The sequence below is a fragment of the Lepidochelys olivacea genome, assembly GCF_965140295.1.
Source record: "Lepidochelys olivacea isolate rLepOli2 genome assembly, chromosome: 4".
NCBI lineage: Eukaryota > Metazoa > Chordata > Testudines > Cheloniidae > Lepidochelys > Lepidochelys olivacea.
This window is the reverse complement of record NC_140414.1, coordinates 62,438,262-62,465,282: the sequence shown is the minus strand read 5'-3', so window position 1 is coordinate 62,465,282 and position 27,021 is coordinate 62,438,262. Positions and strand designations below refer to the sequence as shown.

At 40.3% G+C, this 27,021-nt stretch overlaps 1 protein-coding gene across 5 annotated transcripts; it reads left to right on the top strand.

Annotated features, from left to right (window-relative positions):
• Positions 1-1,132: 1,132 nt before the first annotated feature.
• PRMT9 (protein arginine methyltransferase 9) lies at positions 1,133-24,223 on the top strand. Of its 5 annotated transcripts, none has more exons than XM_084625369.1 (14): positions 1,134-1,390; positions 2,283-2,336; positions 2,903-3,103; positions 3,651-3,799; positions 5,622-5,858; positions 6,829-6,996; positions 10,086-10,188; positions 15,603-15,709; positions 16,125-16,317; positions 18,758-18,941; positions 19,343-20,051; positions 22,461-22,614; positions 23,122-23,244; positions 23,463-24,223. In XM_084625369.1, the coding sequence occupies exons 2-14, from the start codon at positions 2,331-2,333 to the stop codon at positions 23,676-23,678; spliced, it is 2,550 nt and encodes an 849-aa protein (XP_084481495.1). In that variant the 5' UTR covers positions 1,134-1,390; positions 2,283-2,330; the 3' UTR covers positions 23,679-24,223. The 5 variants fall into 5 exon arrangements, with proteins under 5 accessions (XP_084481496.1, XP_084481495.1, XP_084481494.1 ...); XM_084625368.1 differs by having other exon boundaries at positions 2,161-2,336; XM_084625367.1 differs by having other exon boundaries at positions 2,157-2,336.
• Positions 24,224-27,021: the final 2,798 nt, after the last annotated feature.

Sequence of the window (27,021 nt, the reverse complement as noted above, 5' to 3'; positions counted from 1 at the left end):
ATGTCCCATTGGGGATATTAGCTGCAGCTGCTCCATGGAGCCATGTACCTGACATGGTTCACAAATTCCCCTAACAACACCTGTCCCTTTGTGGTGAGAGGGAGACCCTGGCACACATCTAAATAGGGTGTGTCAGTGTCAGCCCCTCTTCCAGCTCCTCCAGAACCTTCTACTGAGGTTCTGGCTCAGGGGTGGGCAAACTACAGCCCTTCAGACATTTTAATCCAGCCCTTCAGCTCCCGCTGGGGAGCAGGGTCGGAAGCTTACCCTGCTCCAGCACTTCAGCCAGGGAGCGGGGTCAGGGTCTTGCCCTGTTCTTCGTGTGCTGTGGCTCCATGCAGCTCCCAGAAGCAGCAGCAGCAGCATGTCCCCTCTCTGGCTCCTACACATAGGGGCAACCAGGGGGCTCTGCACACTGCCCCCGCCCCAGCCGTGCAGCTCCCATTGGCCTGGAACTGCGGCCAATGAGAGCTGCAGGGGTGGCGCCTATGGACATGGCAGAGCACAGAGCCTGGAGCAGCATGGAGTTGTGCAGGGCACCAGGATATTTGGTGCCCCAAACTTCCTGGTGCTCTACTCAGCTGTCTACTTTGCGTATGGGTAAGGACAGCCCTGCCCATAGCCCCACAGGGTTGCGGGCCCCCTTCATCAATATCCTCCATCACGCCAGGAGGAGGAAGCTGGACAGGGGTTTATCCAATCATGCCTCTGGGAGGGGTCCACTGACTCCCTAGGTGGTTTTGAGGAGCACTGGGCGCTACTGGGGACTCTCTAGTTGATGTCCCCCATGGGGATCCCTCATTTGCACCCTGTCATTTCACTCTGTCCCTCCTATTTGTTAATTTATTGTCCCCACGCCTGAAATCAATTGTAGCCTGAACTTAGCAGGTCCTCGCCGCCTGCCCCACTAGCTCCTGAGCCCTCTCCTGTCCCTGCCTCCGGCTGTCTGACCCCGTGCGGTGACCAGCTCTACTCCCCCCGGCACAGACTGCCCCCTTCACCCCCAGAAGAGCAGAGCGCACCCCACCCCAAGGCAGGGCAGCGGATTCACCAGATGTTACTGAGCATGCTCAGTTCTCCCGCGCATGTTCAGGAACTTCCAGGCTGCCCATCGCGTTGGGTGGCGCAAAGTGACGTCACGCCGGCCGGGTGAGCGGCGGCGCGCGCAGCTGCTTCACTGGCTTCACTTTTGCGCGTGGGCGATCGCGGTGCTGAGACGTGTGCGGCCTCCTGGGCGACCCGGCGTCGAACCCCGTGGTTGTAGCTGCGAGGCAGGGTCTCCGCCCGGCGCCAAAATGGCGGCCCCTGGCTGGCGTGTCCGTCGCCGGCTCCGGAGCTGTGTTGTGGGCCGAGCCGTAAGCAGCCAGGCCCTGCCGGAAGGATCGCTGAGGTGACCAGTCCTCATATCCCGCTCCCCACCGCCGCCATGTGTTACACCTCGTCCCGTCTCCTGGATCGCTCTCAGCCATGTCCCCACCCATCCCCACTGCCCTGGGTTGCTTTTTCCCGGACAGGAGCTCGTCTCCCCTGTCGCAGGCACGGGTTCCTCAGATCGGGGTGCGTCTGCCCCTTACCCCCCCCCCCACACACACACACTCATTCCCTCACAGTGCTTCTCCTCCCCCGTATACCCGCATTCCTTCACAGAGGGGGTACATATGCTCATTTTGTCACAGAGAGGGTACATCTTTGTCTCGTATGCCCCGGCACTCAGGGCATTTTTAAAGAATAAATACAAAAATAAAAGGAAGTGGCCACTGTGCCCATTTAATGTAGGCAGTACAAGTAGTTGGAGGATCCCTGTAGCGTGGGTGCCAAGCAGACGTAAAATAGAACAAACAGGTACTAAGGCAAATTGTTTTCCCTCAGGGTTTGGCAGAAAGGAAATCCCACCAGCCAGATACATGTGAAAATGCTTCTGCACAAAGTGCATGGATGTCAACATGTTGCTGTTGCAGCTTTTCCTGTGTCTGGCACTCATTTCCTCCAATAGGAACAATATTCCCCCCCCAAAGAGCTGATCAGCTGATGTTTATATTGGTATTGGTATATCCATCATCTGAACTTTTCTCTTACAGTTCTGTTTTCCCCTTAGTTAAGCCATCTCTTCAGATAACTGTATCATGTCATATCTGTGTCATACTCATCTTACATAGGTAGATGGAATTACATAACTGAAGAATAGTTGATGAACTTTCATGTGGATTACTGTTATTTCTTTGTGGTGTAATACATCTTGAGAACATCTCTGCTGGGAACTTGCTTTCTGTATTATCTTTCAGTCCTGGGATATAGTCTGAAAATCCTGAAGGCAGGACCAGGACCTATATATGGAAGTAAGCATTTAAAATTACAGGGGACACTATTTCACAAAATGTGGTATAAGATTATACACAAATTCCTATGATATTTTAACATTTTATTGTTTTGGAAAAAGTTGTCATAACTTGTTGCTCTTAGATGTTAACTACAAAGTAGATTGTCCTCCTTAGTATCACTTTATGGAGACTATTTTTTCTGAGTATATATTATGCCAGCTGTATTACTGAAAAAGTTTAATTGTAATTTTTGTGGGTAGTTAAGCATGAAATTCTGTGTGTATATATGAGTTTATAAAAACAAGTTGATCCTCCAGAGACATGCTAAAAGGTTTTCAAAAGTTTAGCAGAAAAAGTTGTGCAGTTTTAGGCCTTGTAAAGGTTTTTACACGTTTAACAGTGGAACTACTCAGAATGTGTAAAGTTAAGCACATCTGCAACTCTTTGTAGGACCGGGGGGGGGGGGGGGGCCTTCACTGCATACTAGAATTTTAAAATATTTTACTGTTACTTTTATTTGCTAGTTACAATTACTCTAGGATAAGATTTTTTTTTCCTTTATTTTTGTTTATGGGAATGCACAGTTAATTTTCTTCAAAATGCCCAACTCTAATGCCAAATCTCATCGTGGCCACCCAGGTGGTCAGGAAGCTGGCAGACGTGAGCTGGTTTCCAGATCTTTACAGAGTGCTCAGCATTGTCTGGAAAATCAGGATTTTGGAACTGCATATGCCCACTATCTCCTGGTACTAAACCTAGCATCTGAGCTAAAAAATGATGTCAGGGTGAGTGCTTTTTGAATTATTTTAGACAGTCCAAACTCAATTATATTTTTTTCACTCTTAAGAACTTTCTAATGAACAGATGTTGCTTTTATTTTGTATGTAACTTATTTTGAAGAATGGACAGGAGAATTAAAGAGAAACATAGCGGTGTTATGGATGACCCCATAATTTGGTTAACGAGAGCTGTTTGTGCTTGAGGGATAGGATTTGATTCATTTAATCTTAAAAGCTGAGTGAATTTAGGATTTTGTAAAAATGAGGTTCTATTACAACTGGCTTGCACTGCACAAACTTTCTACATACAGCTCTGTAACATGTTACGCTGTGCGCTGATTAGTGGTAAGGGTAGCTGGACGACTAGGAAGAGACTACCTCACTGGAGAACCTAAGCGAGCCTCCCAGCATTATGTGCTGTTAAGGAAATAACTGTGCTCATGTTCATTTCAAGACTAATTTCATACTACCTCCTCTGAAGTTTCCAGTGTCTTCAATTCACCGCTTTTGATATGCATATTACTGATTTAGCAATGTTTGCGTCACTTTTCAGGAAACTTTCCAGTTTACCCTCTTCAAATGGGCTGAAGAGCTAGCTTCTCTTGCACGGATTCAAGATTTATTTAACTGCTATGAGCAGGCCCTGGAACTGTTTCCTAATGATGAAATAATATGTAATAGTATGGGGGAACATCTCTTCAGGTTGGTAGTAATCTATATTCAATTTTTTTTTTAGATGCACTATTTATTATTAGGTTTCAGAGGAGCAGCCAGCTTAGTCTGTATTCTCAAAAAGAAAAGGAGTACTTGTGGCACCTTAGAGACAAACAAATTTATTTGAGCATAAGCTTATGCTCGAATAAATTTGTTAGTCTCTAAGGTGCCACAAGTACTCCTTTTCTATTTATTATTAATTAGTAATAAACATATAAGGATCTGATTCAGCTTTGCTGAATAGGGGTATCTTTGAGCCTGGGCACAATGTTAAGTATGTAATACTGAATTTCAAATCTGTTAAATCAATATAAATATATGTGCAGTAGCCACTGCTTAAACATACTATTCAATCCTAAGAAATGCATTTGGTCTTTAAAAATAATAATAAAAAAATACTGCCTTTTAAATGTCATTTACCAGCTCACGCAGTAGTTATTTAATAAAAAATTAGACCAGAATGTTTGAAAGCCAGTGTGAAGGCTGTAGTTTTGGGTAATTTAATTTTTGTAAGTGGTTATGTTCCACGTTTCTGTAGGTGTTATGAAGATCCTCTACCTCTACTCTGTTCTGTTCCTCCTAAAGATCCCACATTACAACCAGTTCAGATAAAAGAGGGCTGGTTCAGAATATGAATACCCTGTAAATTCCCTCTTCTTGATTGGTTTGAGCCTTAGTCTTTGTTTAACAATATAAGGCATTTCCCTTCGCTGTGCAGTCCCTAAAAGGTGCTGCACATGCTGCCCCCACAGTGCTTCAAGTTCCTGCCAGCGTGGTATGTTAGAATAGGACCTGGCCTTGAAACCTTAATTCCTAACTAGAAATCCAGATCCCTTCTATTAGAGTGGTCCGCTTTGATTCTCTTTTTTCTAAATAAAGAGCAAAAAACCCCTTCTGACTATATTTTCCTTGCATTTTTTTTAAACTTTAAAAATGTTCAATTTTTAATTGTTCCCGGATTGAGAATTTCAGCCCAGAGCAATATTTTATGGTAATTATAATCTTCTTAAAATTGTGATCTAATGGAAACACTGGTAACTCAAGCTGTGACAATTTGATATGAGCTGTGATGTCATACATTACACCTGAATTGGGTAAAATCTTACTTTGCTTTGATTTTTGGAGTTTTGACATGTCTCCATTCTGGCTTGCATTTCTGATTCACCGTTGCTGTTTTTATCGTGCAAATAATCCTTATAAGACGCCAATTGTTTTACTGCGGCAAAGTCATGGATGAAATAGAGAGGTAGAAGTAGAGTACAATAAATGATACATTTTGTGTATTTTTGCATTTTAAATCACTGAGGGTAGTACCATAAATCTTACTTTGTAAAGATAACTTCATCCTTTTTGACACAGAACTACCATATCACTGGTTAAGGAACTTAAGTTTATATCCTTAAAATGTAAAAACATAGGGACTTTGTGCAGTAGTGTTTCATAACTCAATTTTAGCCAAGTACATTGCTTGGTTTTCTAGTGAAAACATTATTTTGTAAAGGGATCTTTCTCTGAAACAGTCTTGTAAATGAAAAATTATTATTTTCAACCCTCTTAAATTATTTAGAGCTCACTTTTTTTTATCGTTTGTCCAAGGTGTACCTCTCTCTCATATATAAAGACATAGCCCTTAAAGCAAAATAGCTTTCAAATTGTGACTATAACAGTTATTAAAAACAACACTACTTAACAATTCAGTAATGAATGTCTAAAAATGTGATTTTTTCCCCCCCTAATCTTCAGGTTTCAGATATCTGGCAACCAACTGCATACTTCCTGCTTATTATTTATTTGTCATTTTTACTATTAGAATGGGCTTTAGAGATGAAGCAGCTGGATATTTCCACAAAGCACTGAAGCTAAACCCTGACTTTGCTGATGCAAAGGAGAATTTTTACCGTGTTGCAAACTGGCTGGTAGAACGTTGGCACTTTATCATGCTTAATGACACCAACAGGAATCTGATTTACCAGAAAGCAATTCAGAAGGTGGTCCACTCTGGTTGCAGAACTGTTCTAGATATTGGAGCAGGAACAGGAATACTGAGGTTTGTCATAAAATGCATGTTTAATGTAAACTATATTAATATAAATATACTTTCTTTTTAGCAGTCATTGTCATGTACATTTAAATTATCTTCTGTAAAAAAACCTGAAAATTAATTTTCATATATTAAAACAAAGCTTAATGAAGGAAAGACATAACTAAAGTTGTTATTGTGAAGTGAGTACCTAGAACTGCTTCACTAATGGTATGTCTGGTATCCATATGCTAATTTAATATATGTTCATTCAGTGACAATGTTGAATTGGAAAACATACCTTGTAGAGATAAACTAAACAAATTGGGCTCCTGGAGTCTTAACAGAAAGATGGTTAAGGAGTGATTTGGTCACAGTACATAAGTACCTATGTGAGGAAGAAAAAGTTGATAATGGGCTCTTCTATGTAACAGATAAAGGTTTAGTAAGATTCAATGGCTGGAAGCTGAAGCTAGACAAATTCAAACTGGATGTAAGGTGCAAATTTTTAACAATGAGCATAATTAACCAATGAAACATCTTATCAAGGACTCTGGTGGATTCTCCATCACTCGCAATTTTTAAATCAAGACTGGATGTTTTTCCTAAAAGATATGCTCTAGTTCAAACAGGAATTAGTTCAGGGAAGTCCTGTGGCCTTATACATGAGGTCAGACTAGATGATCACAGTGGTCCCTCTGGTTTTATAGTGTATGAATTACTGCCTTCATGTCAGACATATTATCTTTGTAGTAGTTCTGGACAAACTATACTGCTGATAATACAGTGTATACTGGGAAAATCTGATATCCACCCAAGTGCTATAGTTTGTATTAGTACTGATATCAGGTACTAGTATTAAGAATATGAAATAAATGCTACAGTAAATGTAAATATACTTAAAACAAAATTCAGACTTTTCTTACCTTTAATAATTTCTAATTGAAACTTTGACAAGAATAAACTAATTCCTATGGTGATTTCTGTTATTTTGCAGTATGTTTGCCAAGAAGGCTGGAGCACCTTGTGTCTATGCCTGTGAGTTGTCGAAGACCATGTATGAACTTGCTTGTGATGTGGTAGCAGCAAATAATATGGAAGGAGAAATCAAACTTCTCCATATGAAGTCTCTTGATATAGAAATTCCAAAGCACATACCTGAAAGGTAGCTTAAAATAGCCTACTGTGATATCTTTTTAATTCAGTTTTGTTTATGCAAGTGGAGAAAAACTGCACAATGTAACATACTCACTAGAAAATAGAAACTAATTGTTTATTGAGATGGTATTTAAAAATTCTCACACAATTTGTCTGTTAGATTAATATTTCTCTGTCATAGAAGGCCGTATTTAACTATATCGCAAGTAATGTTTAACTGTTCATTAGAGTAAACTTCATTCATTCAAACCATTTACCTACCAGGTAAAGCATTTGGGACAGACAAACCTGAAAGGAGACAAAAAGAGGAAAAAAATAGAACAATAATACAGTCAGTTAGGTCAGTGTCTGGTTGTCAGTTAGGGGTTTTTCTCCTCCTGTTCTTGGACATTTTTTGGCAGTATCTTTTGTGTGTGTGCTGTCAGGACTGGTAAGTCTGGTTAGCTCTCTAGGTCCATTCATTTGCAACAATGTCAGACCATTATTTAATGACAGGTTCTTTACATCCTAAAGGTAACAGGAGAATAATTTTACATCATTATCTTTCAGATTAGTTCCAATATAGACATCTACAAACAGTAGGCGTTTCAAGTCCACAGTTCCAAGAAATTATTGTCCTAGAGATTTTACAAAAGCTTAACTACTTAGTCAAGGGGGAAAAAAAGCTAATTCTAGATTCTGCAAAGTGCTACATCAATTGACTCTTCACCTCTTTGGATCACTTTCTAATGGCTTGATCCTAAAAATAAGTTTAGGGGGATAAAGGAAAAGATGGAACCAAGTCCAGTATAAATATGGGATGAATATCTATGATTTCGAAAGGTTCAGTTGTCTACTAAGTTTAAAATCTATCACATATTTTTTTTAGGTGCAGTGAGAAGATAAATTACCATACCAGGTTAAACCAAAGACTTCAGAGTAATTTGTGTTTTAAAAATTTAGCTTTGTATCTTCAAAATGATTATTCAGTTGGTGTTTCTCAAAATATATATAGTTCACTGCTAGAGTAATCTTAATGTGATTAATGGATTCCAAAGCCAGAAGGGACCACTGTGATCATCCAGTCTGACTTCCTGTATACCACAGCCCATAGAACTTCTCCAATATAATTCCTTTTGAACTAGAGAATATCTTTTAAAAAACCAACATACAATCTTGCTTTAAAATTAGCAAGTGATTGAAAATCTACCACAACTCTTGGTAGGCTGTTCCAATTGTTAATTATCCTCACTGTTAAAAATTTAGGCCTTATTTCCAATTGGAATTTGTCTAGCTTTAGATTCTAGCCATTGGATTGCCATTGGACACAATGGCAATTGGTGGACTTGCATCCTAGAAGTTTGACATCTTTGTTTCTTTTGAGAGACTTTTATACTTAAGAAAACTTTCAAGTTTACCATGCTTAAATACAAATTGTTTTTTTCACATTTTTAATAACTTTTTAGCCATATTTTCTAATTACCAAATATGTTTACATGTGTAATTTGCTCCAGTACATCTTGTACTTAATTCTGCAATTAATTATAATATCAAGTTTGGAAGATCTCGCTGATTTCTGTGGTAGGTCTGAGATGCCATAAACAAAGGATTTTAACTTCACTACTCAAAGGAAATCTGTTGTATTCAGGAGTGAGACAAGATTTAAGGGTATCCGCACATGAGGTGGACATTTCTTACTTGGTGGCCTCTAGGAGGTTGGTGGGGAATTGCCCTTGTGCAGATCCTCCACCCCGACGTTGGAGAAGTTTAAGCAGCACAGAGGGCTGCTTTAGACACTGGGCTGAAGTAATTATCTGCAGGGCCATGTGACAACTGCTCCAAGTGGATTCTAGTTCTGACACATTTCTCCCACCCCCCATTCCTCTGCGAAGCACCTCACGCTGGTTGCTGACAGCTGGCACAATGATTTCATCCTTAGCAAGTTCAGGTTCTCTGGTAGCTTTCAGAAAAGGACATCAGCATCTTTTTGTTCAGTTCATAAGATTTCTAATTTTGGTAATTTTATCTTGTTTTTATTCACACTTAAATGTATTCATGTAGCATCAGTATGTTTTCAGCTTTATTTTCTGTTTTTGCTTTGAAAGGTGTATTTATTTATTTTCTTTAAAATTGTCCTCTCATCTTTATTGCTAGTATGTCCTTTTGTACAGTGGTTATGGGTTAAATAATAGTATCACTTTAACCAAATTATAATGTATTTAAAAAGCTTTGTTGATTAGGCTACTGAGTCCACTCAGCATCCCAGAAAGCACAATGTAACTGTTGCAGTTGGCAAACCACAGTTTGACTTAGCATTTTAGTTTTCAGCACATCTGGTTAAGAGTTGTTTTCAAATGGGATGCTTCTGGGGAGCTGTAAGTTTAAACCTCAGAAATCTATTAAAGGGTTGCTGGTATAGACTCAGCACTATTTTAGTGATGCTTATTCGTCATTTCAGCCCTGCTGCTGTTGGTAGTATTGAGATTTAAGATTAATCCAAGATTAATATAGGTGCCTTAGTTTTTAGTCTCAGATTACTAATTTAAAGGTAATATGTGCGCACTAATCTCTTTCATGTCCTGCTTAGAAGTTGTATTTAAAGTATAACTATAAAATTGCACTGTTTGCATGCTTTAACTTAATACATAACAAGCTGATGATAGAGCAAAAATTTTATGGAATCTCCTTCAAGTGCTAATCACTGTTGAATTTATTTTACATGTAAGCTTGTGTTCTGGGATATGATCTGCCATATTTCAAGTCTGTTTGAAAGGTCCTATTTATTTTTATGTTTGTCTTGGGTTCTTCCCATACCTAATGATTCCTAAGCATTGTCTGGAAAGTTTCATGGAAAATTTTTGCTCATTGTTTATGCTCATTGTTTAAATAACTTGTTATAACAACAACCTAAAATATGTCCCTCTGCTGGATGTGTTTTGCTTTTCACTTACATGAATTAATACTTTAGTAGCACAGCTTTTTATCAACATTTGCTGCCTCTAGATTCAGTTTACATTTGTATTTTATTTTAAAAGGTGTGACTTCTAGCAGAAATTTGTAATGCCCATTACCATCTCATAACTGTAACTACCTTTTCTTAAAAACAATTTTTCATAGGGTTTCCCTGGTTGTCACAGAAACGGTAGATGCAGGTTTGTTTGGAGAAGGGATTGTGGAGAGTTTGATACATGCTTGGGAGCATTTGCTTTTACAACCAAAGGTAGGTGATATATTCAGATACTTATAAATCAGAACCACATTGAAACATACATACATAACACATCCTTATTATGAATGTTCCACTCTTTCTAATGCTTAAACAATTGATGCTTTATTTCTAAATTTGAGTTACATTAGTGCTTGTGAAAGTGAGATTTGACAGCCTTGTTGGCAGAAGTACTGTATCGTGCCTGTTATATGTGAGTAGACAAGCTGTGACAATGCGCCTTGTGAATGACACTGCCTTATCAATGTTTTTCAACACTAACCTGGCAGGAGCAGTGTAAGGAGGGTAATTCAGTCTTTATGGCTCTTCAGTCCTTGACCTCTGTGTCTATCAGTGATGCCGATTATGATGACTTTTGTGTTGTGGACACTTGTCTATTGCAAACCAGACTGAAATCTATTAATTTAATATTAAGACACAAAACAGCTGTCAGAAGGCCATGCAGTCAGTAGAGATCTAGGCTGGATTTGAAACAGCAGCCTAGAAAGAAAAGGCTTCTAGTCTCTAAGGTGCCACTGGTACTCCTTTTCTTTTTGCAAATACAGACTAACACGGCTGCTACTCTGAAACCTGTTCACTGTGACTGAAACCAAAATCACCTCATATGCAATTAATAAAAACTAGTATGCATCTGCTTCTAACACTAGAGGGCATTCTGTTACCAATCTGTTAAATCTTCCATTTCACCCTTATTTTATATTTAATAATTCCTTGGTGATTAATTTGAAAAGCTGGAAGATGCCACTGCATCTTTTTTGGGGGATGGGGGTGTAGGAAGGGGGAAGTTGCTAGATGCATCTTGCCTTTAAGACTATGTAAATGTAACTCCTCCCTCCCCCCAAAAAAAACAAAAACACCTCTACTTTTTATTATCTGTGTCTGATAAACTTCTGTTTAGGTCTCATGAAATAAAGGGATGCAGTTTGTGAAAAGTTACAGGATCTAGTTCCTTCTTTCACGTTTTCCTCCCAAACAAAAAGAAGATTACCTTAAAATCACCATCTAGGTGAAGGGTTTTTTATCTGCTGTATTAGACTGAAATTGATGACCTCTAGTATTATAAAACAGGAATAGTTTGATCTATTCATTATGCATGTTTTTAGCTAACTTGTATTCCTTCAAGTTAGGATCAAATACAGGGTTTAAAATTACACAAGAAAATACAATGAACTGTCACACACAACTGGTGTGTAAATAATTGAAAGCTTATGTGTAGCTCCATGAGAGGGTAGTTTTAGATGTACTGAAACATAAGAATTATTTATGAGGTTACTTCTTTCGATTCACCCTCTTTCTGCCATGTCTGTGTTTTCATTTGGTGAGTTTATATTTATTGATCAGCAGCTTGTTTATGTTGAGACAGTGAAGAGAGAAAAAAGACAATAAAGAGAAAGCCAACCTATATCTAAAATACAAAGACTTGATTAGAACAAGATAAGTAAGTGAGGCCAAACAGCAAAAATTAAGATGTTTGTATACCAAGGCGAGGAGTCTAGGTAACAAAATGGAGGAACTAGAGCTACTGGTGCAGGAAGTGAAACCAGATATTATAGGGATAAGAGAAACATGGTGGAATAGTAGTCATGACTGGACTACAGGTATTGAAGGGTATGGGCTATTTAGGAAAGACCAAAATAAAGGTAAAGGTGGTGGAGCAGCATTGTATATCAATGATGAGGTAGAATGTAAAGAAATAAGAAGCGATGGAATGGATAAGACAGAGTCCATCTGGGCAAAAATTACATTGGGGAAGAAAACTATTAGAGCCTCCCCTGGGATAGTGCTTGGGGTGTGCTATAGACCGCCGGGATCTAATTTGGATATGGATAGAGCCCATTTTAATATTTTTAATAAAGTAAATACTAATGGAAACTGTGTGATCATGGGAGACTTTAACTTCCCAGATACAGACTGGAGGACAAGTGCTAGTAATAATAAGAGGGCTCAGATTTTCCTAGATGTGATAGCTGATGGATTCCTTCATCAAGCAGTTGCTGAACCGACTAGAGGGGATGCCATTTTAGATTTGGTTTTGTTGAGTAGTGAGGACCTCACAGAAGAAATGGTTGTAGGGGATAATCTTGGCTCAAGTGATCATGAGCTAATTCAGTTCAAACTGAACAGAAGGATTAACAAAAATCTGCAACTAGGGTTTTTGATTTCAAAAGGGCTGACTTTCAAAAATTAAGGAAATTAGTTAGGGAAGTGGATTGGACTGAAGAATTTATGGATCTAAAAGTAGAGGAGGCCTGGGATTATTTTAAAACAAAGCTGCAGAAGCTATCGGAAGCCTGCATCCCAAGAAAGGGGGAAAAAGTCATAGGCAGGAGTTGTAGACCAAGCTGGATGAGCAAGCATCGCAGAGAGGTGATTAAGAAAAAGCAGAAAGCATACAGGGAGTGGAAGAAGGGAGGGATCAGCAAGGAAAGCTACCTTATTGAGGTCAGAACATGTAGGGATAAAGTGAGACAGGCTAAAAGTCAAGTAGAGTTGGACCTTGCAAAGGGAATTAAAAGCAATAGTAAAAGGTTCTATAGCCATATAAATAAGAAGAAAACAAAGAAAGAAAGAAGTGGGACAGCTAAACACTGAGGATGGAGTGGAGGTCAAGGATAATCTAGGCATGGCCCGATATCTAAACAAATACTTTGCCTCAGTCGTTAATAAGATTAAAGAGGATCTTAGGGATAATGGTAGCATGACAAATGGGAATGAGGATATGGAGGTAGATATTACATATCTGAGGTAGAAGCGAAACTCAAACAGCTTAATGAGACTAAATCGGGGAGCCCAGATAATCTTCATCCAAGAATATTAAAGGAATTGGCACATGAAATTGCAAGCCCATTAGCAAGAATTTTTAATGAATCTGTAAACTCAGGGGTTGTACCGTATGATTGGAGAATTGCTAACATAGTTCCTACTTTTAAGAAAGGGAAAAAAAGTGACCCGGTTAACTATAGGCCTGTTAGTTTGGCATCTGTAGTATGCAAGATCTTGGAAAAAATTTTGAAGGAGAAGGTAGTTAAGGACATAGAGGTAAATGGTAAATGGGACAAAATACAACATGGTTTTACAAAAGGTAGATTGTGCCAAACCAACCTGATCTCCTTCTTTGAGAAACTAACAGATTTTTTTAGACAAAGGAAACACATTGGATCTTATTTAGCTAGATTTCAGTAAGACGTTTGATACCATGCCACATGGGGAATTATTAGTTAAATTGGATAAGATGGGGATCAATAGGAAAATTGAAAGTTGGATAAGGAATTGGTTAAAGCTGAGACTACAACGGGTCCTACTGAAAGGTGAACTGTCAGGCTGGAGGGAGGTTACCAGTGGAGTTCCTCAAGGATCGGTTTTGGGACCAATCTTATTTAATCTTTTTATTACTGACCTTGGCACAAAAAGTGGGAGTGTGCTAATAAAGTTTGCGGATGATACAAAGCTGGGAGGTATTGCCAATTTAGAGAAGGACAGGGATATCCTACAGGAGGATCTGGATGACCTTGTAAACTGGAGTAATAGTAATAGGATGAAATTTAATAGTGAGAAGTGTAAGGTCATGCATTTAGGGATTAATAACAGGAATTTTAGTTATAAACTAGGGACGCATCAATTAGAAGTAACGGAGGAGGAGAAAGACCTTGGAGTATTGGTTGATCATAGGATGACTATGAGCTGCCAATGTGATATGGCCGTGAAAAAAGCTAATGCGGTCTTGGGATGCATCAGGAGAGGTATTTCCAGTAGGGATAAGGAGGTTTTAGTACCGTTATACAAGGCACTGGTGAGACCTCACCTGGAATACTGTGTGCAGTTCTTGTCTCCCGTGTTTAAGAAGGATGAATTCAAACTGGAACAGGTACAGAGAAGGGCTACTAGGATGATCTGAAGAATGGAAAACTTATCCTGTGAAAGGAGACTCAAGGAGCTTGGCTTGTTTAGCGTAACCAAAAGAAGGATGAGGGGAGATATGATTGCTCTCTATAAATATATCAGAGGGATAAATACCGGAGAGGGAGAGGAATTATTTAAGCTCAGTACCAATGTGGACACAAGAACAAATGGATATAAACTGGCCATCAGGAAGTTTAGACTTGAAATTAGATGAAGTTTCTAACCATCAGAGGAGTGAAGTTTTGGAATAGCCTTCCAAGGGAAGCAGTGGGGGCAAAAGACCTATCTGGCTTCAAGATTAAACTCGATAAGTTTATGGAGGAGATGGTATGATGGGATAACATGGTTTTGGTAATTAAATATTCATGGTAAATAGGCCCAATGGCCTGTGATGGGATATTAGATGGGGTGGGATCTGAGTTACCCAGGAAAGAATTTTCTATAGTGTCTGGCTGGTGAATCTTGCCCATATGCTCAGGGTTTAGCTGATCGCCATGTTTGGGGTCAGGAAGGAATTTTCCTCCAGGGCAGATTGGAAGAGGCCCTGGAGGTTTTTCGCCTTCCTCTGTAGCATGGGGCACGGGTCACTTGCTGGAGGATTCTCTGCATCTTGAAGTCTTTAGACCACGATTTGAGGACTTCAGTAGCTCAGACACAGGTGAGAGGTTTTTCGCAGGAGTGGTGGGTGAAATTCTGTGGCCTGCGTTGTGCAGGTCAGACTAGATGATCATAATGGTCCCTTCTGACCTAAATATCTCTGAATCTAAGTATGGAAAAGAAATATTTGAGAAAAAGTATGCAGTTGATACAAGAGAAACAACCAATGCTGAAAGATAGGTGGTAAAAGTAAAGTATTTTTAAAATATATATTGAAGCTATCAAATTAATTACTGGGAAGTAGCAAAATAAACAGGGGATAGACTGATAAAATCACATTGGAGAGCATGACTTATTAGAAACTATCAGAATTCATATATAATACAGATTGGCATTATTGAGAAATAAGGAGTTATGGAAAAAATATTACTTTACAGTTAAGCCTGGAAATGAAAATGGGATATTCGTCAGGCAGATACATTAGGAAAAAACAAAAAATACTACCTCCTAGTGAGTGACCCTTTAATCAATTTGTTGTGATCAAAGTGTATGCAAAGAAAAGGTCACTGTGGATGCAACAATATCAAAAGAGCATTTGAAAGGCTTTGGGAAATGAAAAAATTGGGAAAATAACTACAACTTCTAGACTTTTCATCCTTCAGTGTATATATAGTATACAATTGGCTGTTTTTTCAAGAAAAAGGAATAATTTAATTCACTACATTTGCACAAAAAATTGAATTGACTGCAATTACAAAAATAAATTAAAAACGTCATTAGTCTTGAGAATATTTATTAAAGTTTTTGAGATAATAATGAATGACAGAGAAATAAAAAACTTAAACTCAGCAGTACCAGTAGAAATAGGTCTTCATCTCATTGTGCCGTCTTATTTATTTACATTTTCACAGCCTAAAAATCAAGACATTGGTACAGAAGACTATGGTCAAGTTATTCCTGCAGGTGCTATTGTATTTGGGATGGCAGTGGAATGCAAAGAGATACGCAGACATCACAGGTGTGTTTATACTTTGACAGGATTTGGAGCTCACATTTGACCGATTTAGGAAAAGAAATGTGATCAATTTAAACAAAAAGGAAATATTTTTTATTTTCCATTCACTTAACACAAATATTTGTATGTATTATTGTGTGTGTAGTTAAATGAGACCACCAACTTAAGCAGCTGTGCAAAGTATGAACAGAATTTCTGTATGGTTGAGTGACTGAGCTGGTACTGATTAACTTTTAGGTCTGTATTTAACTCCTGAAAGAGATGTATGTTTAATATTCCAGGAACAGCTACCAACAATGTCTGTTATCACACTACACACTCAATATGTTCAGTGTTCAAGGGGAAGGACTGTGTATAAGCTTTGATTCATCTGATTTAGGCTTGTTTGTGGTTTTCTTCCTCCCTGCTCCCCCCCTAGGGTGGGAGTACAAGAAGTTGCCTGTGTGCATTTGGCAGAAACAGTGGAGTTCTGTAGTCCAACACGTGCTTCTGTGAACTCAGAGGAAACTATTGAACCTTACACCACAGAAAAACTCAGTAGAGTTCCTGGGGGTTATATGCCACTGACAGAACCCTTTCAGGCCATGACAGTGGATTTCAACAATCTGGAGGTAATGATTTCTTCACTGTCTTACATCCTAAAAACAAACAAACAGAAAACCTGTAGAGCAGCTGATGCAGAGCCAAAAATCTGGCTTGTCTCTAAGGGTATTTATTCATTTCCGTTAGGTTGGGTGATAGTTATCTGAGTATGAGCACCCAGATTAGCCTGTGCTGGGTGTGAATAGCCACTCTGCAGAGCCGTACCTGAGTTAGTGTGCTCACTGGGGCTGCACTCACCCACGTGCATCATTAGGACTTCTGGGGGTATATCTCATGTTTCCTTGTGCTGCAGTGAATTATAGAAGAACTTGTCTGTCCTTCTAGGAGGGAATTGTAGGAAAGGTGTTGGAGGACTGTCCGCACTCAAGTGATTTAGCTGCATTCTCACTGCAAAGTGAACAGGTTACCAGTATGAGTGAAAGTGGCACCTGAGCTCTTGGCTGTAGCCCCAGTTAGGCCAGCTGGTCTGGGTTGAAAGCACCAGTAAACTTGGGTGAGGGGGTTTTGTGTGTGAACAGAAGTAGACACAGGGATAATATCCAAGAAATATCCTGAGGTAACTCTGCGGTAAAGACACCCTAAGTAAATTTATTAAATGTGGTGTTACATGTTTGTCCATATGCCCTTGACCTACTGGCTCATTTTTACCACTAGAATTGCAATATATAAATGAGTTGTAACTGATCAGATTTCAAGTAAAATTATAGGAGTGTATTTGAATTGTTGAGGGTGACACAGGAAAGAGTATTTTATATTTAAAGTCAAAATATTACCACTTAACAATGAGCTGCTAATAGATGGCTGCAATGGAGAATGGGATAAGTCACCATTTAAACAACTCATGATTTATTTCCCCTATGGAAACCATCTTGTACATCTATATTTTGACAATGTAAATAGGTTTATTTTTGTGTATGTGTAACGCCCACAGACCCTGGTCGTCAGTGGGCAGGATGGAATTGGGGACCTCTGGAGCTTAGTGCATGAGCCTCTACCGCATGAGCTAAAAGCCAACGGGCTCTTAGCTAATGCTGTAGAGCAGACTCATTTTTTCTCTCTCTCTCTGGTCTCGGTGCCACTAGAGGGGGCAGAACACTACACCCAGAAGGTGTGTGGGTTACATATGCACCAAATAGAGCTGAGTACGTCTCTGAGCCAGTGATAGCCATGCAGACTGAAAGGGCGATACATTTTGATGCTGGTGCATGTGTGTTTTTGGCTTGTTGACCCATGGAGAGGAGTTTGCACCAAAGTGGTGAACCAAAGCTGAAAATAAATTGTTATATAGATAAAATCATTCTTGGCTACTGATTTGGTTGGGAATTGCTATGTTCTGTATCGGTAACTTTCCCTGTTCACCTTACCTGACATCTAAGGTCAACGAATGAAGTAAAGCAAAGCACTTGAATATATTACAGGGAACTATGCTGGAACAATCTCTAATGTCTTTTCCAGCTCTGGCTTCTCTGATAAACGATTAGTGTCTTGTCAAATGCTTAATCTTGTACATATTGTTCTCAACTTGTGCCAATATATATGTTTTTAATCTTACAGAATACATTTGATAAGATCCTAGAAATAATGTGAAACGCTCAAAACATTTTATTACCTAGATCAGTGTTTCCCAAACTTGGGACGCTGCTTGTGCAGGGAAAGCCCCTGGTGGGCCTGACCGGTTTGTTTACCTGCCGCGTCCGCAGGTTCGGCCGATTGCGGCTCCCACTGGCCGCAGTTCGCTATGCCCGGCCAATGGGGGCTGCGGGAAGTGGCGCAGGCCGAGGGACGTACTGTCCGCCGCTTCCCGAAGCCCCCATTGGCCTGGAGCAACGAACCGCAGCCAGTGGGAGCTGTGATTGGTCGAACCTACGGACGTGGCAAGTAAACAAACCGGCTGGGCCTGCCAGGGGCTTTCCCTGAACAAGCAGCGGAACAAGTTTGGGAAACACTGACCTAGATCTTCAAATAAAGCAGATTCCAGCCTTACTGTGTGAAGAGGTATAAATACAATACACAGTAGGTGAAAACAAATTTATTCATTTTTATTTGTTTGGAACAAGTGAATACTCATGACTGTGCAGCTTTTTGCCACCAGCAATCTGTTGGCAATGGAATTACCTCTCCATACACTGGCAACTCACTCGTTTTTTTCTCCTCTCATGCCCACTGTTGGTTCTTAAATAGTGTCATTCAAACATATTCCCTTTTAAAAAAAAACAACAACATAAAACTGTTTCACACTAACAGTTGGGAGCAGGGGTTACATATCAAAGTACAAAATTCAGAAATTCAATTAACTGCTTCTGGGGTTAATTCTAAAAACAAGCTCTAAATTTACGTTCCCAACAGTAAAAAGGAGTCTGACATACATTCCATTCTCAACATTAGTCAGCCATCATTCTTGGGGAAGAGGTACTCAAGTTTTATTTCTCTATTTGCTATCATGGTCAGGAACTGAAAAGCCTGGCAACCAGGAAGCCTTGCAAGTTCAGCGTACCTGTCACTCAAGGAGGTATACTGGATGCTATTGTGGTCTGGTTTGTACTACAACTTGATGATGAGCACAGTCTATCTACAAGTCCCAGTGAGGAAACTTGCTGGGAACAAGCAGTCTACCCTGTGCAGGGCCTTCCTGGTATGTGGATTTTCCATGGCAATACTATTAACTTTTTTATATTTTGTTTATTTGATAATAACTAGTCTTAAAAAGATGCTATCAATTTGCCTCAGAGATAGGGGAACATATTAGGGAAAGAGGACAATGCATCACTAACCATAGCAGCATGTTTCTCTTCCTCAGTCTCCCTGAGTGTTCCTCGCAATCCTTACTTCATTATTAACTTAGTTAGCCTTTCCCCACCCATCACTGTCCCTCTTCTCTCCCTCTTATGCTATATCAGTAGTTTCCTCATAGTAGATGGAAAATGGCTCTAGTGTAGGTTTTGCTTCCTAAAACCACAGATTAGGCATTTGTATGAACACTCCCTTATAATTTCTGAAAGTTACTAATGTACCTTTTTGTACTTTTTTGATAAGATTATTCTGTGAAACCTGGAGACACTGTGATGATGGAAGTATGCTGCCAAGATTGCTACTTGAGGATCCAGAAGATTTCTGTTTTAACTTCAGAGTATGGGATGGACATTGAAAGGGAGAACACACTGGCTTTGGGCAATGAGGCTGAACTATGTAGTGCTCTGGCTAGTCTTCAAACTACTAGCACACTGGATGGCATGGGGCAGGAGTGCATGCTGGAATCCACTGAAATTGCACTTCTGAACAATGTGCCATACCATGAAAGCTTTAATGCTGCCATTGGCAAAGTGTTGTCATCCTTGATCCCAACGAGAGAATCTCTGTCAATGGATGTTGATGGTCACGATAGAGAGATGAACTTTGAAAAGAGTCAAAACAAGAACTCCTCGTATACAACTCATGACCCTTTGTATGTATTAGATGTGTCCGAGGGCTTTTCGATTCTGCCAATAATTGCTGGCAAACTTGGACCAGTTAAAGCTTACAGTTCTGTTGAAAAAGAGCAGCATCAAATAGCCCTTAACATAATTTCAGAAGCCAACCATTTCCCTAAAGAAACATTAGAGTTTTGGCTCAGCCACTTGGAGGATGAGAGTGTGGTGTTACAGAGACCCAAATCAGACAAACTGTGGAGTATTATAATTCTGGATGTCATAGAGACTTCAGGTTTAATCCAGCAGGAGGTGATGGAAAAGGCAGCAATATCCAGGTACTGTATGACATTTATAAATCTTCTCAAGGTGAGAGAGAACCTCCCCAGTAATTCCAAGCTTCAGCCAGTCTGACTGAAGCTTGGAAGTATTTTGGTCAAAGACAATCGGTTAAATTATTCCATTTTTATAGAAATTTATCACTGTGATTTTAAAAAAAAGGGGGGGGGGGATCTTATGCTTAGCATACCAGAAATCTAAACAACAATTGTCCTGATGCTGTTATCAGCAGCATGAAATTTTAAGAGATCTGAGTGATAGAACAAGGTCAGAATCTTGTACATTTCAAGCTGCTGTGGAACAGACTGAAATTCTTAGGAGACAGATACATGTGAGCTAGAACAGAGACAGAGGAAAAAAAGGGATAGTGAACAGACGAAAAGGTAACACAAAGCTAGAGAGAAATGAAGAAAATACAAGACAAAATAATAGAAAATAGCAAGAAGAGCAAAAACAAACAGTGGGAGGAATTTTAGAGAAAGAAAGGATGAATTTTCAGTTTTAGAGGGCTTTTGTTGGGGTGGTGCGGGGTGTGTGCGCATGTGTAACATTTTCATCTATTCATCCAGACTTTTAGTGAGGTCAGGATAATAATATCAAGGGGGCGTGATTTTGCTGTATCAGCCCTTTTGGGGAAGTTGGTTCTGATTGTGTCATATGTACATTCACATCAGTTGTCAGAGACTGTGAAGATGTGGCTAAGGAAGTAAGTCTCTCTCTTTTTGCCATTTGTTGTCCCTGCTAGTGCCTTTGTAAAGAGACCTCTGCTAGAAAACAAGGAGAACACAAAGTCAATGCAGAATTAAATGCCTACTTGCTGCTGCTCTTGACAGCTCAGCAGTCTGTGTCAGGGAACTGAAGAAGCCTCTGAGTCTAGCACAAGAATACTGTTAACTTTGTTTCTTATGTGTATTGAGAATGATTTTGTTAAATATTTAAAACACTGCTGGCATCCCACATGTGGGTGATTTAATATAATTAGCACTATCCTGGGCACATCATGGATTAACTGAATTCCTGCCATTTTCATTCTGCACAAGGGATTGACTCTCAAGCAGGATTTCCTGAACAGTGCCCTAGTGATCTCTTTCCCAGCTTCTGTTGCCATTTTTTCACAATCCTTCAGTATTGTCTCAGGAGTCACAGTGTTGTAAATAAACCAGACCTTGTATTTGAAGCCTTAATAGCCTATAACACCATCTTACTGAAATAACTACATTCTACATAAGAATGGCCATGCCAGGTAAGAACAGTGATCCATCTAATTTAGTATCCTGACTTCGACAGTGGCTGGTGCCAGATGTTTCAGAGAGAATGAGTAGAACAGAGCAATTATCATGTGATCTGGTCATCCAATCCCAGCTTCTGGCAGGGTAGTGGCCTGGAAGGGTAGGGCTTGGACTGACATAGAATGGCCTGTCTCCAGTGCTCTTCCACCTGACCTGTCACTGTTCTTCACTGGGTATTTAATATTTTGAGTTCCCCGAGTCAAAGATAAAATGTCAACCAGCCTTCAAAGAAAATGAATCCTGGTATAATACAGTGTGGAATTTGACAAGGTATTTTAGATTAGGAGTGATCTGAAAAGCTGTTAGGCCCCAATTTGGGGAAGCATTTGAACACTTCTGACTTCATTGGAACTTAAGTACCCATTCTGAATCAAGACCTTAATGCAGTCAGTTTATTTCAGGGATGGGCAAACTATGGCCCGCGGGCCGTTTTAAGCCGGCCTGCGAGCTCTCGCTGGGGTGCCGGGTCAGGGGCTGCACCACGCGTCTCAGCCTCGCTCTGGTGCTCAAGCCGGGGCACCGGGTCGGGGACTGCACCATGCGTCTTGGCCCTGCTCTGGCTCTGCAGCCAGGGTGCCGGGTCAGGGGCCGCACCATGCGGCTCCTGGAAGCCGTGGCATGGCCCCGCTCCGAGGGTCACGGGCCACTCCGTGCCTAGGAGCCAGAGAAGGGATAAGCCACTGCTTCCGGGTGTTGCTTGAGGTAAGCGCTGTGCGGAGGCTATACCCCTGAGCCTCTCCCCACACACCAACCCTGATCCCCCTCCTGCTCTCCAAACCTCTTGATCCCAGCACGGAGCACCCTCCTGCACCCCAAACCTCTCATCCGCAGCCCCACCCCAGCTCACACACCCCCAGCTCTGATCCCCCTCCGAACCCCTCGGTCCCAGCCCAAAGACCCTCCTACACCCTAAATGCCTCATCCCCACCCCCACCCAGAGCTCCTGCACCCCAATTTTGCGAGCATTCATGGCCCAATTTTGCGAGCATTCATGGCCCACCATACAATTTCTATTCCTCAATGTGGCCCTCAGACCAAAAAGTTTGCCCACCCCTGATTTAGTTTCTTACTAGCAGGAGAACACATTTTGGCAATAAACATCTCTATCTCTCTTTATAGGTGTTTGCTTCACTCTGGAGGAAAGATATTCCCACAATACGTGGTGATGTATGGGATGCTCGTAGAATCGCAATCTTTAGTACTTGAAAGTGCAGTTCAAGGGACTGAACCCACACTTGGGTTTAATATAGCACCTTTTATCAACCAGTTCAAGGTAGGAAGTTAGCAACATGCTTCAATATCAAGCATAGCTCTCAAAACCCATAAATGCCCAACTGAGGGCCATAACCTCAATATAAGGAATTTAAGAAAAAGCAGTGCTGGAAGTATTAATGATGTTGGATTAATTTCTTCAATATATTTTATAACTTAAATTCTGTGCATAGATACTGATGTAAATTTACTATAATAGAAGTCAAGACACATGCTTCAGGTAGGACAGAAGTGATTTGTGATCTGATATGGAGAGCAGTAAAAGCGGCTGCTACTCTGAAACCAGTAAAAGTTATGACTTCCAACACTTCAGTGTTCAAAAAAACAGCTTTGGCAGGAGACTGTTTTCTTATGCAACTTGTGTCACAAGGGCCAGATTTTAAAAAGGATTAGAAGTGATAGTTATTTTAACAGTTCAGTTCCTTTTGGAAGCAATGCAGTAATTCACAAATTGAAAGTTGCTGTTGTATAATTGTTAAGCCTGAAAGCCTGGTATATTCCTCCTTAGGTGCCTGTTTGTGTATTTTTGGATCTTGCCACATTACCATGTGTGCCCTTAAGCAAGCCAGCAGAGCTGCTAAGACTAGATCTCATGAATCCCTATTTGAACAGCTCCAATAGAGAAGTAAAGGTAAGTTGAACGGGCACAATTTTTTTTCAATTCCTCATTACCATGGTTGAAAAATTCAGTACAAAAGCTATTTCAATGCAAGCCAATTTGAAGTAGATTTGAACAGGTTTGAACCACTGTATTTGATTTTTTTGGTGATCTAGCCACTGCCATAATACAAATAAAATCAGTGAAAAATTAGAGTTCTACTTCCTTACAGAACCTCTTTTCGTTTTTAGGTGCAAGTTTGTAAGTCTGGCCAAGTCACTGCCATTCCATTTTGGTATCATATACATCTAGATGAAGATATTTATTTGGATACGTCAAGTGATTCCTCCCACTGGAAACAAGCTGCAGTTGTTCTTGACAAACCGATCCAAGTTCAGCTTGGAGATGAACTTGTGCTCAACGTTCAGCACTATAAAAGCAATGTCAGCATCACAGTAAAGCAGTGAAGAGTAGTCATTTGGAAACTGATTGATATGTTCAAATCAAAGAAAATTATCTATGCACATTAGCAGAATGGCTCAGCATTTAAGGTGTTTAATAGAAGAGCATAAAATCTAGGTTTTATGTTTTGGCCCAAGAGGGTTTTTTTAAATTGATTTAATTTAAAAAAAAAAAAAAAAAAGAGGACCTACTGATGAACTACAAGCCATTATGCAAGGACATTTTGAACTGTTATAGTGAAGTTATGTCTTCCTCAGCAGCAGGAAGCTTCATTGTTAACTGAATTGATTATTTCTCCAATTTTCCTTTGTACAAGCTGCAAAGGAAGCTGTAATTTTTGTTGCAGAGATGCTCACAATTTTTTGTTTTTGTGTAAGGTGCTCAGATACCTTAGCAGTAAGCACTGTATAAATATCTACATACATAGAATGCAATATTGTGACACAATTAGATCCTCCCCTCAATCCCACACCTAGTTTGTGGCAACTATTTTAAGTTGCATAAAGCTGTATTAAGGAGGCAGTTTTAAAATAAACTCGTGAATGCCCTACATGGTTATGTTCCCTTCTCTTAAACTCTCCCCCCCCACACACCCATCCAGTTGTAGATCTTACTATGTATACATTTATTTCTCACTGCCTCCAGGCCCCCTGGGTTTTGTCCTCCTGAGTCTGCACTACCCCTACAATTGCAGCAGCACAAGTTTATTCACAGTTGAACTTACTCTTAAGAAACACTTGTCAAAGTCATGAAGCTGTTGTGCAGGGTAGAAGGATAGTCATGTGGTTAAGAAAGCAAGACTCGGGAAGTTTAGATGAACCAGGAACTGTACTATTGTGAACTTTGAGTCACTTATTCTGTCTCACTTTACCCATCTGGAAAATGGGGATACTAGTTCCCTACCTACCAAGTTCATCAAGATTGTTAAATGTTCAATATACTCAGATTCTGTGGTGGTGGGTGCTCTTGTATGAGGTTATTTTGCTGCTTAGAAAAGAGTTTTACAAACTCTTAAGTCCTGCACTGGAATGCACCGCTTGACAAATGCTTCACTACTGTGTAAGAGGCGCATGCACTAGCTACAGTTTGAGAAATGTTAACTTTGTTACATGGCAAAGATTAAGAAGTTGAGGTACAATTGAAGGGAATTAGAAAATTTCAAAAACAAAGGCAAAAAATAGGGTAGGAAAGAAAAATAAGCTGTCTTCTCAAATTCGATGGCAAGAAAGCAAAGACCAAGACAGTTTTTCCACATTAAGATTCTAAAACGAAACCTATTGTCACTATTTCTTTGTTTCCTGCTCTAAACAGACTGTGGACCTTAAAGAAAGGGAAGAGTGCATTTTTTATGTAGTAGAAAGAGCTCCAGATATAGTTCTTCAAGCTCTGAGCCATTCCATACAAATAGCAGCTTTTGCACAATAAAACACTGCTTTTATTAAAGGTAAATCTGAATTCTCTGCCAAAGCCTGGCTATTCCGACCGAGCAAAGAAGTCTGAGAGTGAGTTTTTATGGACAGATTAAGTTGCAGTGCTTAGTCTGCCTTGATGTCTTCTTTCCTCTTGTGCAAGGGAAGGATACAGTTATAGTTTGATTTTCACCTGTGCCAATAGTGTCAGCACATAGTGTCAGCTTGCTTGCATATTTATACCTGCCTCTGGAAATTTCCACTACATGCATCCAACAAAGTGGGTATTCACCCACGAAAGCTTATGCTCCAGTACATCTGTTGGTTTATAAGGTGCCACAAGACTCTTTGCGACTTTAACACTGTTCAAGGCTCTCCTTGGTGTGTGGAAGAAAAGTCTGGCCAAGTCACTGCCATCCCATTTTGGCTTCTGCGTCGCTGCATATTCTCTCTGTCCACAGATTCCCAATGGAGAACTGTTGCAGGTGACAAGTCCGTTGGGCCTGCTAGATATGATGGCTGGCTACCAGAGGGATGCAGTCAAAGGACCCAGCCAGGGGGTGGTTGGACCGTGGGACTGCATTTCAAAGAGAAGTGGAGGCAACAGCTTGCCCCTTGATGGAATGGCAAAGAGGTCTCAGCAAGGTAGTCTATCCCAGGACCATGACAGAAGGCACTGACTCGCCTTCAAGTCCATAATCAGGTACCATACCCATTATTTCTTCAGAATTAGAAAATAATTGGAATAAAGCCCCCTTCCCTCTGTACTGCAGAGGAACTTCTTCCCTGCTCCAAGACATAGAATTGATTCCACCTCTTGAAGCACAAAAACTCTCAGGGTGCAACTATATGATCTGGAGATGAGAAGTTGCCTTCCCCACCACCCAAGTATTTCTTAAGAATCCCAGTGTCTAGCACATTGTTTTTGAAGCTCATTTCCCAAGGTTTACATTAGTCAGGTCTCCTGAGAAATGTTACACACATTTCCACAGTACATAAACATTTGCACATCTAATACAATGAACTCCTAGGAAATGTTCAGCAGACACTTGGAGATCCTCCAGTGCCATGGATGATTTTATAATAAGAGGATGGTGAAGTGAGAAGCAGAGTAGGGGTTGGCAGCACCAGTCAGTGTTACTAATGCAATTGGTATTGAGTGAGTTGCCAGCCTCACAGAGTCAGTATTAGGGGCAGCTAGTGTCCTTTCCTGAGACAGTGCCTACAGTCTAATACTGGTCTTTTTTAGGACTCCAGTGGTACTCACTCCAGGTCAAAAAGTCCCCTTACACTGGGGTGAGGTGTGACCATAGCCTCTTCAAGCTTGCATCTGTGGGGGGAGGAACAACGTTCCTTGCTGCCACTCTTATGGTTTAGAATAGGACCTGGCTATCTTGCCAGGGTCATCTTGGAGAAAGGAGCCACATTTCACTAGAGCACTCTTGGACCCAGAGCGTTCAAAATGGAGAGAGAATGGCTTGTTTGCCAGGTATGAGACAAACCTCAATGATGTAGAAGAAAAATTTGAGGTGAGTGCCACTAGCCTTCTGTGTCCTTTTTGAAAGATTTTCAGTTATATGTCCCTTACCCAAGAAAAAAAATCTTGTGGCAATCTTTAAGCAGCATAGTTATTTCACAGTAAAGCCAGTTTTTAAAGCTGGGATACTTAAGTTTTAACTGAGTCCTACTATAAGGGAAAAGTTTCTTCTGGAGCAAAGAAATAAAAAAAAAAAAATCTAAATGCTGGTTGGCGCACACACTCTACACTACCAAGCCTAACATATCTCATGTACTATAATGCTGGGGGTTGAATGAAGCTTGTGAGTGTAACAGCCACCCTTCATTCAGGATAAATATAAGAAATTAAGATCCTTTATGGCAGAGGTGGAGAACCTTTTTTCTATCAGAGGCCATTGGCCCACAGAAAAAATCAAATCAC

What these genes read in the sequence shown, in the direction of transcription:
- PRMT9 (XM_084625369.1), top strand. An exon ending in GCAGGAACAGGAATACTGAG is followed by an intron (nt 5,859 to 6,828) that starts GTTTGTCATAAA and finishes GTTATTTTGCAG; the next exon opens with TATGTTTGCCAAGAAGGCTG. An exon ending in CTTTTATCAACCAGTTCAAG is followed by an intron (nt 22,615 to 23,121) that starts GTAGGAAGTTAG and finishes ATTCCTCCTTAG; the next exon opens with GTGCCTGTTTGTGTATTTTT.